Consider the following 21,440-nt stretch of genomic DNA (forward strand, 5'->3'; position numbering starts at 1 on the left):
GATGGATAGATAGATAGATAGATAGATAGATAGATAGATAGATAGATAAAACCTATCCTCGTAATATGTGCACTAGGTAGAGAAGTTGAAGTATTTTGCAGCAATGAAAGCTGAAGATAATTTTTGAGCAATATTAGGATTGTTTTTGATTGCTATCTATGCTATCCCCTTAATGGGGCCTTGGAGATAATTAGCCTTTTGGTATTTAAATCTATGAAATGCATGGTCATTCAAACATGAATCTCTGATGGAAAATTAATAGCAGTTTATTCAATGGCTGATTTCCTGGTGTTATAATTGACTGGCTGTGAATAAATGTTTCAGCTATTGACTAAACATCTGATAAGACCAAATACAAACAGAATATTTGTGAAGCAGAAATGCTCTGCTCACTAAGACATGGCATTACTTCTATTCGTTTTAATATAGATTATTACTCTATGAAATTCTAGAGCAAATAATACTTTAAACTTTATTTACTCTACTCCCATTTTAAAGACTTGTCTGATGTTCCGTGTTGTTTCTATGTTTGGAGAACATTCTGAGCTATTCTACGAAATGGGAATAAAATATACTGGGAGTACTTTATTAATTAAATTTGAAAAAATATAATTGCTTAGGTATCATGAGATTCTTTTAAAATGTGGCTTTCCATGGGTACAAGCAGTGATTCTTCTAGGTTTGACTTTGGTTTGACTTTGACCACCAAATCCATTTAGCTTTTAATTATTTAGAGGTACAATGTCTAGTCTATGAATATCTGGTTCCATCTTTTACTCTTCTTCCTTCCTACATTTGTTTATTCCACTGAAAAAGCACAATAAAATATGGACTATCATCTGTCAGCCATGATAACTGATAATGGATATGTAGGGGAACAATTGAAAGGTGATTGCTTTGATTCTTTTTAAAATAATATGTGAATAATATGTGCATTATGCTTGCACATCCACAATTTTAACAAAAATCAAACAATTGGGTCCAATATTTGTTTCATTTAGTTTTAATTTAGGTGACACTAAAATCTCTGTTTACTATCAAAAGATAGAAATGAGTCATAGTAAAAAAAAAATTCATTACCATGTCTTGGGCAAAATAGATACCTTCATTTAAGAAGAGAGTGTTAAGTTTTATACCAGAGAAGACAAATAAGGCTTGTGTTACATATGTGTATTAAATAACTACTCTGATGTCCCGTATTAATAGAAGTTACCTTAAAGATGAAAATGAGTTAGCTGAGATCAGTAGAGAGAGGTCCGACCCAAAGTCACACACTAGCACCCATGGCACTAATGCCTCAAGTGCTTTCTCAACATCAACGATTTATTTTTAAGAATAAATGCAGTTATTAGGCACTAATTGTGTAGCCGTCACCGTGTGGCCCAGTTTGCATAAATTCTTATTTAATATCCACACTAATCCTATAATATAATTATTGCTATTTTTAACTTACAGTAGAGAAAATAAGGCCCAGGTGGAATTAAATGACCTTCACAAGATCATATGATAGTAATGGAGGGGGTCCTGAATTCAAAGCTAGGACTTCCTGACTCAGAAGCTCATGCTCCAAATCCCTAGGATACCACTGTTACAGAACGGACTTCAGTTTTGGTGTTAGGAGTCAGATATACCTTCTGATTTATGTTTATTGATTTATTTTACTGTATGTCAGGGATAATATAGAGTAAAATAGTTTTATTTTTCTTTTTGTTTGAGATTGAGTTCAAATGCCTCTATAGCAATCATTTTGTACTGTTGACTAAGTGCAAATGCACACATAATTTACTTCAAGGTCCTTTTGTTTTCAGAGAACACTGTGATAAAAAAAAAAAGATCATATTAAGAGAGGGGAAGAGCAAATAGGAAATACAGTAACTCTGTTAAAGGAGTATCTGTCAAACTGTTCTCCAAAGTGACCACACCCTTTTACATTTCCAACCAGCAATGTAGGAAAGTTTCGTTCCTTCACATCCTCAGCAATGCCTGTTATTTTCTGTCTTTTTTGATTATAGCCATTCTGGTACAGGTGAATTGCTGAAATACTTAACTCCAGTCCTGGAACTGGAGAAGAGGGGTGTGGGAGTGTAATCTGTGAACCAGGCAAATGTCATATGGCTCCAAAAAGAGATGTGTGGTTTTCATGAGACTCTGGGAGGAGATTGTGATCTCAAACCACTTAAGAACAACTGCTTTCATGTTCTTTAAATGTAAGCAGAACTTAAATTTACTTCTTTTTTTAAAATGACTTTATTTATTTATTCATGAGAGACACACACAGAGAGAGGCAGAGACATAGGCAGAGGGAGAAGCAGGCTCCTTGCAGGGAGCTTGATGTGGGACTGGATCCCGAGACTCCAGGATCATGCCCTGGGGCCACCCAGGCATCCCTAAATTTACATTTTTTTCTCATTTTTAAAGTAGTAATGTTTGTTAACATTGTTCTCTTCTTTAACAGGAAATATTAAGAATTACCAGCATTCATTTTTTCATAGCTTTCAAAGCAAGACACTTTCCTAGTTAAGAAATAATATATATATATATTTATATATATAAAATATATATATATTTTATATTTTATATTTTATATATATATATATATAAATATATATATATATATTTGAATTTTTGTCAGCAATTCCTTTTGCTCTCCAGATCTCAGAGGCAGCACATATTCCTTAGAGAGTCTGTAGTCGCATGACCTTGCTTAGTGGGAAATATAAGTACATGTAATTATCAATATGAATCTTTGAGTCATTCTTGGAATCTGCTATTACCTGCACAGTCAGGTTGAGAACTGATCAGAAAAAAAATTTCTAGATTGATGCAAATGAATACACACACACACACACACACACACACACACATCCCTGGTTTCATTCCTTCCCTCCTTCCTCCTCCTTCCTTCTTTCCTTCCTTCCTCTCCTCCTCCTCTGCTGAAGCTGCCATCGCCGTCGTCGTCGTCTTCTTCTTCTTCTTCTTCTTCTTCTTCTTCTTCTTCTTCTTTTCTTCTTCTTCTTCTTCTTCCTCATAGGTCTGTGTTCTTTAAAGCCTACAAAGTATTTGGGGGCACCTGGGTGACTCAGTTGCTTAAGGGTCTGCCTTTGGCTCAGGTCATGATCTGAGGATCCTGGGACTGAGTCCGAGTGTTGGGCCCCCTGCTCTGCGGGGAGTCCGCTTCTCCCTCTGCCCTTCCCCACTGCTCATGCTCTCTCTCTCTCTCCCTCTTCTCTCTCTCTCAAATACATAAAAAAATCTTTAAATTTTTTTAAAAGCCTGCGAATTATTTGAAACAAACCATCTGTTTATTTCAATTCAGAACTATGATTTGCTCATTACTTACTTACTTTTTTTTTGCCTTAATTATCCACTAGATATCTCTATCCTAGGCGCTAGCAGTGCAAAAACAGTATCTGTCTTCGACTGTGAAAAAAAACCCACATAATAGTTAACAACAAAAACATTCATAAATTAATAGTTGAGCATGGGGCCCAATAACATTATCAGCGCTGAGAATACAGCAATGCACGTAACAGGCAAAATCCTGCTCTCCCTCCTAGGGTAAGATTTCTAGGGGCAGAATAGAAACAATACAGTATGGATGTGAAAAATCTGGCATATGAGACAATGATAAATACTAAGGAGAAAAAGAAAGCAAGAAATGCATCTCTGAAGTGACATTGGAATAAAACAGTGAAGGAAGAGGAGGAGTGAGCTATGTAGGTATTCCAGAAAAAACACTGTAGCAGAGTGACAGAGTTTCCAAAGTAGAAATATGCCCATGGTCCAGACGTCCAGAGCAACTGGTGTGTTGCAGAAGAGAAGATGGTCATGGAGCATGAGTCTGAGGGGTGTTAAGGGCCCAGATCTGCTAGACCATTGTAAGGATGCTGGCTTTTATTCAGAGAGACACAGTAAACCACTGTAGCTTTCTGAGCAGAGCGATGACATGAGCTAATGTGTTTTAAGAGTGAAAAAGTAGATTATTGCAGGAAAACTAAGGGCTGAAGCAGGGTGACCAAGGATAATAATGGTCAAATAGAGTATGGGTATGAGATCTTGGGATAACTACTCAGGTTCACGATTTTGTTTGTTTTGTTTTGTTTTGTTTAAGTATAACAAACAGGACTTGCTAGGAGTTGTATGTGAAACCTCAGAGGAAGAGGAGTCCAAATGACAGTGCTTTATGTGAGCAACTGGAAGGATGAAGGAAGTCACTATTTATTGAGATTGTCTGTGACCAAGTTGGGACAAGCACAAAAAGAACTTCAACTTTGGGGCATGTCCACTTTGCGATTCTTATGAGGTGTGCAATGCAGATGTTACATATTCAGTCAGATATGCAAGCGTGAAGGTCAGCTCGGAGGTCAGGCTAGAAAGAGACAATGGGTGATGTTTCACTTCAAGTGACATTCACAGCCAGTGTGCTGGATGAATTCATCAAGGCAATGAACATAGGAAGAGAAGAGAAAAGAATCTAGGAAAAAAGAAAGAAAAGAATCTAGGATGAGCCCCAGGACACTGTTATACTCCCAAGATGTCAGGGAGGCCAAAGAACAACTTGAAGGAACAGAAAAGACCTGCAGAGCATGGTGTTCAGAAATCAGCTCGGGTTCTTTTTTACACAGAGGAGGAAGTAATGTCAAGGGCTGCTGAGTCTGCTCAGAAGTGCCAATGCAGCTTCTCAAGGATTCAAAGTAACGTCAGCTTTTGATTAATTAACAACAACGAAAAAAAATCCCAGAGCCCTTATATCTATATTATGATATGTACTATCTAAATAAACATTTTTACCTATTCCTTTCATTTTTTTTTTCCTCTCTAACGCAGACTTTCTGTGAGCCAAAGTTGCTACTTGCACCTTTGACAAAGTGCAAATTGAATTATGCCCGTTTTACTTGTCTGCCTTTGGTGCATAAGACAAGGAGGATTCTAACCTCCATTTATACTGCTAGGAAGAAATTAATGAGTATTTTCAAGTTCCTTGTTTGGTCACTTAATTGGCTGTGTGACAAAGAGCTCCGCGGTGCATGTCAAACAACTTTCGGAGGCCTCTGATGATTTGTGCTTTGCTTGACTTGTGATACTATTCTGTGTGGCCTGTCAGGCTGGATATCCTTGTTAAAGTGGCTAGAATAAATTGGCTAGTGGTGTGCATACAATGTAGTATATTAACTACAGCAACAGGGAGTACTTTTAGCAGCTCTTTCAAGAGATTTCGATGTTTGCCCATAAGCATCAAAGCCAACCCAAACTTTCATTTAATATAATTAAAAGGACATCTGAAAGTAGTTTGAATCACAGCAGGTTCTTGAGGTTTGGTAACCCTTTGTTAAAACCCTGTGAACTTAATATATTTCACAGCTTGATAAATCTGCACTTGATTTGTGTCAGTAAGAGAGAAAATATAAATCTGCACCCTGCGTGTTTCTCGTGCCCTGAACTTATTGCTGAAAGACACCGAGATCAAAGAAAGTGACTTCCATCTACAAAACCAGAGTAGTTTTCTTTAGATGAAGAAGTCGTAAGGATTCTGTCCTGTAAGGTGTAGTCATTAAATGCTGTCATAAAGCAATCATTGAATCAGAAGACAGTAAAACCATATGTAATGTATGCAGAGTAAATTATACAGGTTATTATTTAATGCGGACAGGTCAGTTCATAAGTCTAATAATTAAAAAAGCCTCCAAAGGATGATGGCAGATGTTGATGACGGAGATCCTACTCTGACGTGCAAAGAACATGATCCTGGGAATCTCTCAAAATTCCTGTGGTGAATGTATCAGGCCAACCAGTGATGGCTGCCTTACTGAGTCATTTCCGACTCTTCCATTTTGCACATTTCCTATAAATAAACAAAATATTCCAGCTGCTCTTTGTATATACATGGTTTATGAATGCTTCAGGAAGTAATCCTTATGAGGCTTAAAAAAAACCTTCTGTTTTTAAATAAAATATTTTCCTCTAAAACAAAAATATTTTCCCACTTCTTTTCACCAAGATGTAGCCTGTCTTGTAATTTTTTAATCAAAGCCCGGGTCACTACTTAATTGTAAAATTGTTAGTTTAAAGCCTTTCTAATGCATCACTGCTCTCTGAAATGCTTACCTGAAGAAAAGTTTTCGAATATATAGAAAATAAATAGATATTATTTCTGTGCAAACACAAAAAGAATGAACATCAATTTACTTTGTTATTGCTTTAACATCTTTATGATCACATAAGCTAACCAGAAGGAAAAAGATATTAAAAATAACATTACAGATTTAAGATCCTACTTTGTAAAGTTATTGCCTTTTCTGGTGCAGGTCAGAAAAGAAATAGAAGTTTTAAGGTGTAATTTGCAGTAAAGTAGTTGCCTGATGTCTTGGAACCAAACAAATGATTTTTTAGTACTGCTCCCAACAGAGTTATAATTTTGATATTTTCCTTTATCTAATGTATGAATTTTATACAGCTGGTAGTAACAAAAACTTAGCTGGGTGGCTTAAACAAACCAGGGCTTTATTCATGTGCATAAAAAAGAAATGCAGATGATGTAGTCCAGGATTAGCATGAAAATTTCACATTAGAGATGGAGGCTTCTTCTGTTTTTCTATTCTATTAACTTTAGCACATGGACTTCCATCCTCAAAATGAGCCGATGGCTACTAGGTTCCAATCATCACTTCATGCAAAGCTCTGCACAGGAAGAAGGAGAAGGACAAGTAACTAAACGATTCAGTGTCCAGTGAGTCTATGTCTAAGTCAAAGAATGTTATTGGGCAGCTAGCATTCTTAGAGGCAACCAAAAACACTTTTTTTCCCTCATGTAGTGGTATTTGTTGATATCTTCATCCAGTTTTTTTTAAGATTTTATTTATTTATACATGAGACACAGAAAAAAGGCAGAGACGTAGGCAGAGGGAGCCTTGTGTGGGATCACACCCTGAGCCGAAGGCAGACACTCAACCGCTGAGCCAACCAGGCGTCCCCCAGTCCCCCATTTTTGATATAATAAGCTACCATAGATTTATGACAATAAAGGGTTACTTTTGCACCCTAACTACAGATTAAAATTCTCTTTTGATCATTCTGTTAGTGACAGTCTTGGGCAATCATTTTGTTAAAAAAAGTTATTTCCAATCCTTTTCAGATAGCATTTTTCTTCTTCTTAAGTAGTAGTAGTGGTAGTGGTAGTTGTTGTTGTTTTTAATAGCTAATAGCTAATATAGGCACATGATTTAAATTTCAAAAAAGTAGGAATAATAGAAATATCTTCTCGCCATGGCTTTGACGTTGCTAACTTCAGGGTGTGCCGCTCACCCTGTGATCTAGTTGGGAGGTGCCTCCTGGAGTTGTGTAGTAACAATCCTCCCTTCTCTTCCTCTCCCCAGACATTCAGCTGTCCTTCAAAGCAATCACTATTAGTAGCCTCTTCAATTTCCTACCAGAGAAGACTATTTTTATTCTTATCCATGTTTTTATAATATGTTTTTTCATAAACCTTATCATACAATCACAAAACATTATTGTTCTCTCTGCTTACAGTAAGGACTTTGGGAGTAGCATTGCTCCATTGAAAGGGCTAAATGTGCAGAGAGAATCACAAGGTAGCCTTGTATCATGATTCACATCAACGAAACAACGTCACTCGTCATCAGTAGGAAGTGGGTTGAATAAACTGGTACACTGAATAGTGGAATAGAATACTACTTAAGCCACAGAAGGAATGAGGTAGATGTTGCATTGATCTAGAAAGGTGGGTGTAGTGTATTAGAGGACAAAACCAACAGGCAAGCAAAACCCAACAGATAACAGCATTATTATAGTGACCACATTTGTTGGTATGTACATGTAGATATTTGCAAGTCTGGAGGGACCCACAACAAATTGTCGGAGTGATTTCTACTTTAGGTGAGGTTGGTGGTGGTGTCCCATAAACAGACTTTCAGGTTTTAATTTATATGCTTCTGTATTAAACAATACTGTTTTCAGGCATGTACCTTTTGTTTTTAAATAATATGCATTATTTTATGAATTTATATGTCCTACTTCAAAGTAAAAATTCATAAAACTCAATTGATTGTCCCTCAAGAACTGCTTCTCTGTGATTTTTTTTTCTCTTTATTTCATAAGCATTCTATCAGTTCTCAGGGGAAAAAAATATCTAGAGTCATTATTATTTCAAGAAGGGCGTTGGGGATATTTTTATGGTCGAGTTCATTTTGAAAGCAATGGAAAGTCTCCTCCTTTACCTTCTGTGATACCACAGTCTTCTGGCTCTGTCTTCTTCAATCTGTGGTGTTGACTCTTTTTTCAATATTTTCTCCTCTATCCTGAGTGTTTCTGGGCCATTGATTCTTTTTCTACCACTCAATTTGCGTAATGTCAGACATTCCAATGGCTTGCTTCTTTTTTTAAAAAAAAATTTTATTTATTTATTCATGAAAGACACACAGTGAGAGAGAGGCAGAGTTACGGGCAGAGTCTTTCTGCAGTAGCCAGAAAGAAATCATCTGCTTAAGTGTTCAGTTCTAGGGAGCCTGATGTGGGACTCGATCCTAGGACCCCAGGATCACGCCCTGAGCCTAAGGCAGATGCTCAGTGGCTGAGCCACCCAGGCGTCCCCAATGGCTTGCCTCTTATTTAATTACATGACGCCTAAACCTATGTCAAGAAGAGATGTTGAGGGTTGTCTGGGTGGCTCAGCATTTGAGCATCTGCCTTTGGCTCACGGTGTGATCCCGGAATCTAGGATCCAGTTCCACATTGGGCTTCCAGTGGAGAGCCTGCTTCTCCATCTGCCTATGTCTCTGCCTCTCTCTCTCTGTGAGTCTCTCATGAATAAATAAATAAATCTAAAACAACAACAACAAAAACAGATATTGAGTAGTAAGCTACAGCTAAAATGGTAACAACATGCCCCAAATATGCCACATTGGAATATTGATTCTTTTGGGCTGAAAGGAACAAATGCTCTAAATTAACCCTTCTATTCCATTAGTTTCCCCTATATTTTTTCTAGTTATCTTCCCACAGCATACTCTGTTTGAAAGCTTAAACCCTTTTCCTTTATCTTGTCACTTTTTCACAAATGAAGAAGTATTGTTTGTTTGTTTGTTTATTTAAAGATTTTATTTATTTACTCATGAGAGACACACAAAGAGAGGCAGAGACACAGGCAGAGGGAGAAGCAGGCTCCATGCAGGGAGCCCAACGTGGAACTTGATCCCGGGTCTCCAGGATCACGCCCTGGACTGAAGGCGGCACTAAACCGCTGAGCCACCCTGGCTGGCCCTTGCTCTTTTATTTAAAAAAATTATATTATTAACATAAAATACTAGATAAAATTTATCTCATGTTTATCTCATGTCAGTTTAATCCTCAGCGCTTGGCATTAAACTGGTATATACTCTAAGAGGGTAGACTAGAGGGAAGGTTTTCCTCCCTTGCCAGGCTTCCATAGACCTCTTAAATTGATTCCATTCAAGTACTTTGCACTCAGAATGGGTACCCTTTACCTTTTAATGAACAAAAATCGGTTTCTCTTTATTTCCATCTTAAATGAGTGCCACCACATTGCCTATGCTCAGATTCCATGCACTGCACTCCTTTATTTCCCTTACCAACTAACTTTAATTAATCAACCAATTTTGAAAAATACCTGTGGAATCTCTACTTTCCTTTATCCGCAGAGTCAGAATGTATGGATTTGAACCCTAGTTCTGCCCTAGCTTAGTTAATTAACCTTTAGCAAGTTATTTCACTTCTCTGAGTCTCTGCTTTCTCGCTGCAAGATGAGGATCATATTCGTTTCTGCCTCATTGGGTTATTGTCAGAATTAAAGGAGTTGACGCGTAAAGCATTCAGATGAGAGTTTGGAGCATAATAAATATTTTGTTAAACATTATTTATTTGGAAGAGAAAGAGAGAATGAGTGGGAGGGGCAGAGGGAGAAGAAGAGAGAATCTGAAGCAGATTCTATGCTCAGCGCAGGGCCTGCTGTGGGGGGCTCAGTCTCACAACCCTGAGATCATGACCTGAGCAGAAACCAAGAGTCAGGTGCTTAACTGCACCACCTCCAATACTCAATAAGTATCAGCCATTATAATTTATATCACTCCTCTACTTTTTCATGGACTTCTTGCTGCTTTTAGGAAGAATCGTACATATCAAACATGTTATGCAAACTTTTTTGGAAACTAGCCTTCACTCACTTTCCTGCCACTGAACCACTGGCACTCTGCTCTGCCATGGGAAATCTTGTCAGTTCCTTGGAGGTGTCTGTTTTGTCTGATTGGTCAATATTGAATTTGAGCTTGAAATTTTACTTCATGGAGCCTTTTCAATACAGCGCTTAAACCCTGTGTTGCCACTATCATAATGTTTGCCATGTTTCTACTTGTTTAATAGTCTGGCATTACCATATTGTCATCACTTTTAAGGACAGGAAAGTATCTGTCTTTCTTACCTCACCCAGTACTTAGTTAATATTTGTTGAATAACTGTTGAGTTAGCAAGAAGTTTAAGTCCAGTTTATAGCTCTATTTAATTCCTGTAACTCAATATAGATTTATTTGACAGCATTCAATCATTTAATTCTAATTGAGATTTTTAAAATAGTACAATAAATTGCAGTTTGCTAAAAACAGTACATTTTTTTAAGCAACGAGGGATCTCTTAAAGAGGCAGAATCTTTTCTATGAAATTTTAGTTTCATCTTGTACTACTGTTCAGGCCTCTTATCACTATATTAAGGTCAGTTGTGTTATATAATCTAATTTTAATTAAGACTTGAAAATGCCAACACTTCACTGTAATATAAAAGGGAGTCCAGAGATTAGTAGTTTTTATATGCTTAATAACATTAAATGACAGTGATTATAAAAAGAACTTTAGGTTATTGATCAGATGTGTAAATATCAGTCCCTGAACTTGACTTCTAATTTAAAAAAAAAAACAAACAGTAAGTTCAAAACTGTTTGGAAGACTCCTCTAACATTTGATCTTTAAAATTTTGATTTGAATCTATATATAAATGTATGTTAGAGTACAATGTGCCCTATTCAGTAACAGTTTTAAGCTTTTGTTCCATTTTACTTTATTCTCAACTGATAACCTTCATATCAAGAAATCAAAAAGGAGGAATTAAAGAAAAGTTGTTTTATCTTTTCAAATTATAAATTAGTGTCAACTATATTATATATGTAATCATGTAGTATATATTACATACGATATACTATAATATTACATATATACATATACATATATATGGCATATAATATGATATATTATATATAATATATACATATATATTTGGGTATATAATAACCCAAACTTCTATCATACTGAAGATCTTCTAAGATCTGACTGCTACTTACTACTTCTCCCACCATACTCATCTTTTTTTTTTTTTAAGATTTTATTTATTTATTCATGAGAGACAGAGAGAGTGAGAGAGAGAGAAAGAAGCAGAGAGATATAGGCAGAGGGGGAAGCAGGCTCCATGCAGGGAGCTCGATGTGATACTCAATCCTGATATTCCAGGATCACGCCCTGAGCGGAAGGCAGACACCCAACTGCTGAGCTACCCAAGCATCCCCATACTCTTCTTTTAACACTCTCTTTCCATGCACTACACACTCTCCTCATCCCAAACCCAATTACATTCCTTGCCTTAGAACCTGCTTTGTTTTGTGTTAGCGGTAACCTTGCTTATTGTGTCCTTTTGCCTTAAGTATCCTCATCATAATCAAGGAAAGTTTATTCATCTTTTAGTGTCTAACTCAAAATTACACACCTTCTGGGATCTTTTCTTGATCTTTCTCTGTAAGAATTCATTTACTTTTTGTCCCATATGCTGTGAGTTTTTAGCTCTATTTTGTTCTTACCTTCTGCCTTGGAGTGTAGACAAATTGAAGGCTGACTCTGTTTTTCTTCTCTTTCCTCACCTCCTCCAACAGTGACTTCCCTAGTTCTTTGCATATCATACATACTTAATAGGACCTCATTGAATTGTATTGAAAGTGGGCTTTGGTACACTTAAAAACATTTTGGAAAGCTTTTTGTAGAATATATTATTGTTATGCCTAGTGGTTTGCATTTACTACAATAGCCTGTGGTTCTGCTTTTCTCCTTTTGAACTCTGATTGTCTTCTTAATTCCCTGTAATTCAGCCTGTCTCCGTGCCAAACCCTGTGATAACTGAGCACTTTATTCTCTCAGAACACCTCTTGGGAGACATGGAAAAAAGTTATAAAACTAGATGTTTTCATTTTATTACATTACAGATGTTTTTATTTATTTTATGTGTTTTATGTATTTATGTGTTTTATTTATTACAGACGTTTTCATTTCTATTACATATAAAGTCATTAATGATTTGATAGTAAAGGTAGGTGATCTTTGCCTAATGAACATTTTTTGAGTACCTAAACTGTCTCAAGGCAGTAAAATGGACTCTGGGAAAACACCAGTGAACATGGTCTCTCCCCTGAGAACATAGTAATCTAGTGAGAGAGCCAGACCATAAGTGTGGATAGTTCTATTCAAGGTTTTTAAGTACGAAAATAGGAACCTATTATGGCAGTGAATCTCTAAATGATAATGATTCAGATATTGACAGTTACTAGTTTTTTTTTTCCATTTGTACTTACATATTCTTTGCTCTTCTAAAACCAGTACTTTCAGAGATTTTTTTTTCCCTGCTGTCATGAAAATGGAGATGACTCACTGAAGTATGAATCTTCATTAGATGGCAATCATTCAGCAGAGTCATTGAACACATATATGCCAGGCAGAGTTTTGGGCACGTATAAATGACACAGAGTTGCCCCCTCATGAAACATAAATTTTTTGAGTGTGAGATCTGAGATAGCCATGTAGATAAATACATATTTTAGGTACCTTATACAATGACATGTGATACAAAGAAAACAAAACAGTAAACAGAGTTAAGGGTGGGGGCATTCTTCCTAGCTATGCTGATAATCTAAGACCTTTTTGTACCTGAGCTAAAACCTGAATGGCTTATGATTAGAAAACCTATCTTCAGAAAAACGCAGTGATGGTAAAGTTACATACCTTTTCACAAGCATTCATTCTATTTGGGTCTTTAATGATTTTCAAGTAAGGAAGGAGGAGTAACTAAATTCTCCAGGTGATTTTGCTTAGCTAGTTTAAGATTTACGGTTCACCTAGGTGACATTAATAGATCTCTCATCTGGGATCCCTCGGTGGCTCAGCGGTCATCTGCTTTTGGCCCAGGGCATGATGCTGGAGATCCGGGATTGAGTCCCTACATCAGGCTCCCTGCATGGAGCCTGCTTCTCCCTCTGCCTGTGTCTCTGCTCCTCTCTCTCTCTCTCTCTGTGTCTCTCATGAATACAATCTTTTAAAAAATAGATCTCTCATCATTGATCCTAAGTATTTCACAAGCATATACTCTTGGAATAAAGACAAAGATGTTACTAGAGAAATAAATAGCTGGTGTCCCCCCAAATTTTCACAGTAGTTATAGCAAAGAAGTAAGTCCTCCCTTTTGAAATAGTATGATTATATACTTTATAATATCTTTTAATAAACATACTATAACTATATGCTACAAGTAAAACTAGTAAAATGAATTTGCCTAAATTCACTAGTCCTACCACCAATGAATTTTATGATAAGAGGTCCAATAAAGTTTTGTAATGCAAATATATGTCCAGAAGGATATGATACGCTCATGATCCTGGTATGAATCCAAGTGACTTTTACACTTTTACACTTTATACATTTGATTTTTAGAAATAGTCAAAAGTCACTTTAGAGTCTAGCGATTAACTATATAAAGAGTGATATTGAATAGCAGAATGCCCCTGACTACCCCCAAATTGAAACATAATGAAATTTATTTTCTTGTGTAGTTCCCACTTTGTTGATTGGTTAGAAAACATAAGTATGTCCAAAGATGCACTGAAATTTAGTGACAACTAGAATGCAAATTTCCAACGCCATCTCCTATTCAGTTTCTAGTGTTTTGAAAAAGATAATAAAGTGAGTTGACATTTAGTTTCTCACAAGGACATTGGTGATTATATTCACTTTTCAGAAATATAGATTATTTCAGTCTGTATGCATCCAAACCATTAAGTGATTTTTGTTGTTTTTTTCCTCAGGGATCAAAGCACTTTTTTAATGTAAATACGGGACCAAGTGTATTTTCTTCCAACTTTATCATGTAAATTTTAGATCGGAAAAATATTTATAGCAGAAAAAGAGAATCAGTGAGAGCTGTTGGACCAACTGCCTCACTTTAGTCCAATTCATTGTATATTCCCTGTTCAACTTTGGTTCTAAGCATAGTTAAGCTCATTTCCTTGTAACCAAATAAAATGAAAATCAACTTGTCTTTAAAGAGATGCTGTCGAACTAAGAAAGGAATGCAAATAACTTGTTTGACAAAAAGAAAAATGAAAACCACACACACATACATAATGACCAGATGTCATCATTTGTGGGTAAAACATACAAATGCAAAAATGTACAAAGAAAACAAAATAGAGATATTCTTTTGTCGTTAGAGAGTGGGACTACTTAATTGACCTCATTCAACTGGTAACAGGGACATGTCAGCAAATTCGGAAAGTTTAAGCAAACCGCATTAATTATAAAGCTATTAGGATTGACTTGGCCATGCTGTCTCAGTAGTAGAAAACCGGTCAGTTTTCTCAAACCTCTAAAACATACATTATGAATTATTTAATATACATGCTCCTGTACTGTCATCCTCAAAGATTCAGGTGATATAGTCTTAGTAGTTAAGTTGTAAAACAGGTTTATTTCTGAACATTACATTGCAGAAGTTAGTCCTTGCGGCTCTCACTTCAGAGCTAATGTTTTGTAATTACCACCAATGATGTGTGTGTGCTTCATTCACTGGAGACCTCTCTTCTTCCCTAGCTGGACTTTGCTATCCAATGCAAATCAACATAAGATTACACCTTAAACACCTATTTTGAGGCAGGCAACATAAATGCATTTATATCGCCACACAATATAAAACGCTTATACCATCGTCTCAGATTTACAGATGAAGCGCAGTTAAGTAACTTGCCCAACATCATACATCTAGAAAGTGGCACAGTCCGGGTCCACACTTAGCAGATGTGGTTCCAAATCCCATACTCTGATTTTAGCACTACAGAATTCTGTCTTCAGCCCTTGTGCTGAAATTCCCTTACATTTATACTTAAGCCATCACGACAAGTGCTTTTTAAAGAATAAATAAATATTGGATTTCTGCCTTAACCCATCCAGGTTTTAGGACCATGTATTATTATGTCTGTCATTTCTATAATAAACTTGGAAATCATTTGGACTTTAATAGAAAACTTCTTTAAAGATTATGATTCATTTGGAAAGTGCAATTGTTGTAAATGTGCTTAAATTTATGACTATGATAAAATATTGCACTACATACATTTTCGGATGCAAAACTAAGATGATTTAAAAAGGGGTGCCTTCAATTCGGTAGTTAGTTACCAATTCAAATGTGTTATTTTACTTAGAACAGTCTGTTGTAAACAGGTGGCTTTTAAGAACCTTCTCAGAGTTGACCATAGTTGTTTATTTTTGTTTTTTCTCTTTCTTCTTTCTTTTGCATTTCTTAAATTAAAAAAAAAAAGTAGAAACAGTAAAGAGCAGAGCAGAATTATTGTATTATCCCCAATAAAATTTTCTCTGAGGTCAGGTTTAAATTCATCGGTTTAAGATTCTTAACTAATGTTACAACGGCTGTCTCTAAAAAAACAGGCATCATTTCTCTTGCATGTGGGATTTTCAGAGCATTTCTAATGAATTCAGAGGATCATCTAATCACAGAAAGAATATTTCTTTGCACTTAAAAGGTCGGTGTTCTCTGGCTTCTGAAAATACCTAAACTTGTTTTGTTCATTTGTTTCCAGTGTGGCACCTCCTTTTTGGCATATCCTGTTGGCATTATCCCTATAAAGAACTTCCTGGAAAGCAAATCATTTTGTTGTGCTCGGAAATGCTTTTGTCTGGCTTCTGGGTCATGCTTTAAACTCAGAACACATGGCGGAACTAAGCCCACTATGGGAAAACACCCAGTTATTAAACTCATGAGAGATTTTTTGGTGTTTTTTTGTTTGCTGTTTGTTTGTGTGTGTGTAAATGATGCAAAGTACTCAAGTTGCAAGTATAGGACTATTTTCCATACAAGTCCATTGATGTTGATTTTTGGCCAGAATTTGGAGTAGCTGGGAAAAATATCAAGAAAAAACAACTCTTATCAAAAGGCAAATTAGTTTTTGAAGCTGGTGTTAATTGGCAGCCAAGGTGTTTCATTATGAAGCTGAATTTTTAACAGTTGTTAGTTGGTTACTATGAAAACACCAGCCAGAAGAGAACACTGCAGTGTAATGGGTATTTCTTCAGTCTCTCCCAATCCTTCTGCCAACGTGTCAATAATATGAGTCTTGTTTTAAAACGCCCATGCACTGCCCAGAAAGTGCCTGTGTCGGCTATTTATTCAAATCTGTTTCTCGATTAGATGCATATTTCATAATCAACGGGTTCAGGGATGATCACTTTGAAAGCTGCAGGTGTTGTATTTTTCTATTTTGTAATTCTCTGTTTGAATGAAACGGTAAGGAGACCTTATCGGGAGAACTGTTTTTTTTCTTTGTAACCTAGAGCGTAAAGCTAACCATGGGAAATATATAAATTGTAACTAGGGAGATGATTCTTTTGGATGAAGCCATGAGAACTGTGGATCTTTATCTCTCTATGTACCTACTGCTGATTTTTTAAAGGAAAAACACCTGAGGGCCACAGGTAGCCAAGTTCTGACTGTTTATTGCCCTCCCTAATAGTAAACAGCACGGAGAAGGTTTTTCTCCGCACATAACATATCCAAAGCCCCTAGGAGTGTGTATGCTTTGATATTTTTCCCATTCTGACATTTTACCAGCTGGCTAAGAAAAAAAAAAATGGTTTGCTCAGTGGGTCCTCAACCTATCTATAGGCAACAAATTCTTGTATCATCCTGTCTATAGTCACCCCTTTAATCTCTTTTGTATTCAGCATTTAGTTTTATGGTGATACTAGGGAAAAATCATTTTTGTGGGTGATTTGATAAAAGTGTTGGTTTAAATTACTTGCCAACAGTTCCCCAGCCAAATAATTTAATTATGTGATTATAGTCTTATTGAAGCCATTGCTATTGATTCTAAGAAGCAAGCATGGATCTATTTGTTGTCCTTCAAAACAAAAGCTGGTTTTTCTCTTGCCTTGCAGTCTCAGCTAGGGTTTTAACAGAACAAAATAATGAATGCTTCTGCTGCAGCATGTCACAGGGGAGGCTGGGACAATACTGAACTCATGCACACCGCTGATCCTTGCTTGCTGAGCAACATGTACACCTGGATTTCTGACAGCTCTGTGAGTTCACTAGAGACCTCTGTCATTCTGTTCATCCTCTTGTAGGCAATGGTCGAGACAGTTAACAACCTCCTTCAGCCACAAGCCTCAAATGCGTGGAGAGACCTGACTACAAGCGATCAACTACGTGCAGCCACCATGTTGCTTGACACTGTGGAGGAAAGTGCTTTTGTGCTGGCTGATAACCTTTTGAAGACTGACATTGTCAGGGAGAACACAGACAATATTCGTAAGTGGCCTTTGTTATACAGAAGAGCCAGAGACCCTTGTACAGCAGAAGAGAGAAAAGAAAAAAATATATATATGGTAGCACAGATATTATGAGTGATTTTTATTTCAGTGGAGATAAATGATTTTTTTCTATAATTATATAGGAAATCACCTGCCACTGGCTTAAGAGGGTCCTCATAATCATGTATGTTATCCTCCATAAGACATTCCAATATTGGATATCTGAGCCTGAGATCACTCACAGTGAGATCCACAAGTTAGTTAGTTTTTATGTCTGTATGTAACTATGTATTGCATTGTACTATCTAAAATTTTATCCTCCTAACACAGTGCTTACAGGTCACTTCAGTTATAGTAAGAATGTCTGAATTATGTACTATAAAGAAATCAGTCATTTAAGTGAAGGTGATAAAACAATTTTTTGTAATTGTGTTATTGGCTCATAAGGAGTATAAATCTATTTTTATTGTGCATAAGAATATAGCTGACAGTTTTATTTCAGAAGATTTGATAAAGCTCTTTCAAACTTATTAGATTTAAAGATAGATCAATATCGATATGATAGTGCAGCTCCAGATTATAAAGAGACTTTTACTTAATTCACGAAGATAATATTTTGAAAATAAATTTAAAGTAAATGACAGAGTATAAGCCTTTGAGTTTGATTTTTTTTAATTTTAGGCTTTATAATGGATACATTTGTATTCTTATTTACCTGATTTTAACAATTTTTATTTGCCTTATTTTGAAGAAATACTTTCAAAATAAAGCGTTGAACTACTATAAATTTTGACTACTAATAATTAGTATAACAATAATTCCAGTGTTTTGATTTCAGAAATATTTAAATGATTTAGGAACTCGGGTTGTGTTTCTCAATGAACACTGATAACTCTTTGCCATTAACAGAATTGGAAGTCGCAAGGCTGAGTACAGAAGGAAACTTAGAAGACCTAAAATTTCCAGAAAACATGGGTCACGGAAGCACCATCCAACTATCTGCCAATACATTAAAACAGAATGGCCGAAACGGTAGGTTAGAGTTTATTTGCTAAGCATGGTGAGATTGACTTCTCATCAATGACTTGTTTTTTGGCTTGGGATTTTAGACCTGCTATCCAAGACCTCTCCTCTCATTCAACTATTCTAGCTCTCCTCTTCCTCTTCCTTCTCTTTCCTATCTTCTGTGCCAACAACATCACAATATATTAGGTCTACAAAATTCTCAGGCACATTTGAAAATTGTTCTGTACAATGTCAGAAGCTTAAATCTGAGAGGAATTAATGAACAACAAAATACAGATATCTGACTTTTTTCTTGAAAGGAGTTGACAGATTGAGTTTCAAAAATTTTAATGAGAATTTTACTTCTAATTTTAAGATTTTATTTATTTATTTGAGAGAGAGAGAGAGCAGAAGCAGGGAGAACAGAGAGAAGCAGGCTCCCCATGAGCAGGGAGCCTGATGTGGGGCTTGATCCCAGGACGGTGACATCATGACTTGAGCTGAAGGCAGATGCTCAAATGACTGAGCCACCCAGACACTCCCCTCCCCTTTTTAAGATTTTACTTACTTATTGAGTACTTTTTTTTTTTTATTTTAAAAGATTTTATTTATTTATTTATTAGAGACACGGGGGAGCGGGGGAGGTGCAGAGGCACAGGCAGAGGGAGAAGCAGGCTCCACGCAGGACCCCAATGCGGACTCGATCCTGGGACTCCAGGACCACGCCCTGGGCCAAAGGCAGGCACCAAACTGCAGAGCCACCCAGGGATCCCCTTATTGAGTACTTCTAATTTTAAAATTAAATGATCTTTTTTTTTTTCTTATTCACTTATTTTTGAATGCGTTTCTATGAGTTTTCTTTGCAAAGCATATGGAAAATTTCAATGTGAGAAGATGATTTAGGGAAAAAGAACTGGTCAGTTCAGGTCAATTGGATACAAGATTAAATTCACTGAATATAATGAGAATTAAATAAACTCATGGAGAAAATGTGTCTCCAGTGTCACTAGTACCAAATTTTTAAAAACATACTTTTGCCAACTAAATGAGATCCTTTGACCTGTTAGGGGATGGGAAGATGCCCTCAGGTTGTAGCAACCAACTCAAAGGTGGCATATCATAGTGGAGGGTGAATAGTTTTAAAGAAAGAAGATCCTGTTGTATGATACCAAGAAAAACAAATTAAGACTGTTGTCAACGGAACAAAATTCTTTTTAAGTGTTGGAAATCTTACAAGACTGACCTTATAAGTCATTATATTGCTAATTTGACTATGTGAATTTTTCAGGCAGCAATAAGATTTTCTAAGAAGCAAAATCATATTTCTGCATTAGCTTTCCAACTGATTTCCCTCTGTCCACTGTTTCTGCCTCCCAACAGAATATCCTGTTGACAAAGAGTTCTTCCTGAAATGTCAATCTGACCAGTTTGTGTTCAATTGCACATAAAATGAAATCAGGTGGTGTCACTGGCCACCATGTGCTTGTTCACTTCTTTCCTGCCTCATGTCTGCCCCATTTCCTGTCCATTGTTATCATGCCCACAATGATCCCAAAAGTTTAGTCTGGATTCTTTTTCATTTTTAATGAGATATATGTGACATCTAACTTTATATTAGTTTCAGGTATACAACGTAAAGATTCAGTATTTGTATGTATTGTAAAATGATCACCACAATAGGTCTAGTTAAAATTTATCACCACATAGAGTTATAATTTTTCTTATGATGAGAACTTTTAAGATTTACTCTCTTAGCAACTTTCAAAATATCCATTATTAACTGTAGTCACTATGCTATATGTTACATCCCATGACATTTATTTTATAACTAGAAGTTTGTACTTTTTGCCTTTTCACCATTTTCACCCATTTTACCAAAAATTTTGCCATTTTCCCACCGCCCCCTGCCTGTGGCAACCATCAGTTTGTTCTCTATATCTATGAATTTAGTTTGTTTTATTTTTAATTTTTTTGGATTCCACATATAAGTGAGGTCATACAATATTTGTCTTTCCCTGCCTGACATATTTCACTTAGCATAATGCCCTCAAGGTCCATCCATGTTATCATAAATGTCAAGATATCATTCTTTCTTAATGGCTGCATAATATTCCCTTTTCTTTATTTGTCCATTCATCAGTGGACACTTGAGTTGTTTACATGTCTTAGCTCTTGTAAATAATGCTGCAATGAACATAGAGTACAGGGATCTTTTTTGAGTTAATGTTCTTGTTTTCTTCAGATAAAAACTCAGAAGTGGAATTACTGGATCATGTGGTAGTTCTATTTTTAATTTTTGGGGACCTCCAAAATGTTTTCCACAGTGGCTGCACCAATTTACATTCCCATCAACAGTGCACAAGGATTCTCTCTGGTCTTGTCTTGATTCTGTTCCTTGAATACACCAAGAGTGTTTCTGTATCAGATTTTTGTTTTCTTCGTGGAATGCAATTTTTACAGTTCTTTACATAGAAGCTTCTCTGTCATTCTCTGTTCAGTATAAATCTTACCTCTTCAGGAAGGGAAGTTTTCCTCTGTCTCCCTGAAGGTACATCATTCTTTCTCAATTGCTATTTTCCCACTAGCCATTTTATGCCAATGATTCTTCATGGCGGTTATTCACTTAACATTATATGAAATACTATAATTATTATTTTTAAGTGGCCTGCTTGTTACCTGACTTTCCTTCTAGGTGGTAAGCTCATGAGAGCAGGGGGATTTTTTCTTACTTGTTTACTGGTGTAGCCCTTGTGCCTGGCATATGCATAAACTTTCTAAGA

At 36.2% G+C, this 21,440-nt stretch overlaps 1 protein-coding gene across 26 annotated transcripts in view; it reads left to right on the forward strand.

Annotated features, from left to right (window-relative positions):
• Window positions 1–21,440, forward strand: part of ADGRL3 (adhesion G protein-coupled receptor L3) — an 802,670-nt gene that overhangs the window by 663,877 nt on the left and 117,353 nt on the right. For all 26 annotated transcript variants that reach the window (XM_041725369.1, XM_041725367.1, XM_041725376.1 and 23 more), the window contains 2 exons: window positions 17,470–17,653; window positions 18,565–18,687. In XM_041725369.1, the coding sequence (XP_041581303.1) occupies window positions 17,470–17,653; window positions 18,565–18,687 (307 nt within the window). The remainder of the gene's footprint in view (window positions 1–17,469; window positions 17,654–18,564; window positions 18,688–21,440) is intronic.

Source organism: Vulpes lagopus, chromosome 12 (genome assembly GCF_018345385.1).
Source record: "Vulpes lagopus strain Blue_001 chromosome 12, ASM1834538v1, whole genome shotgun sequence".
In the NCBI taxonomy this organism is placed as follows: Eukaryota; Metazoa; Chordata; class Mammalia; order Carnivora; family Canidae; genus Vulpes; species Vulpes lagopus.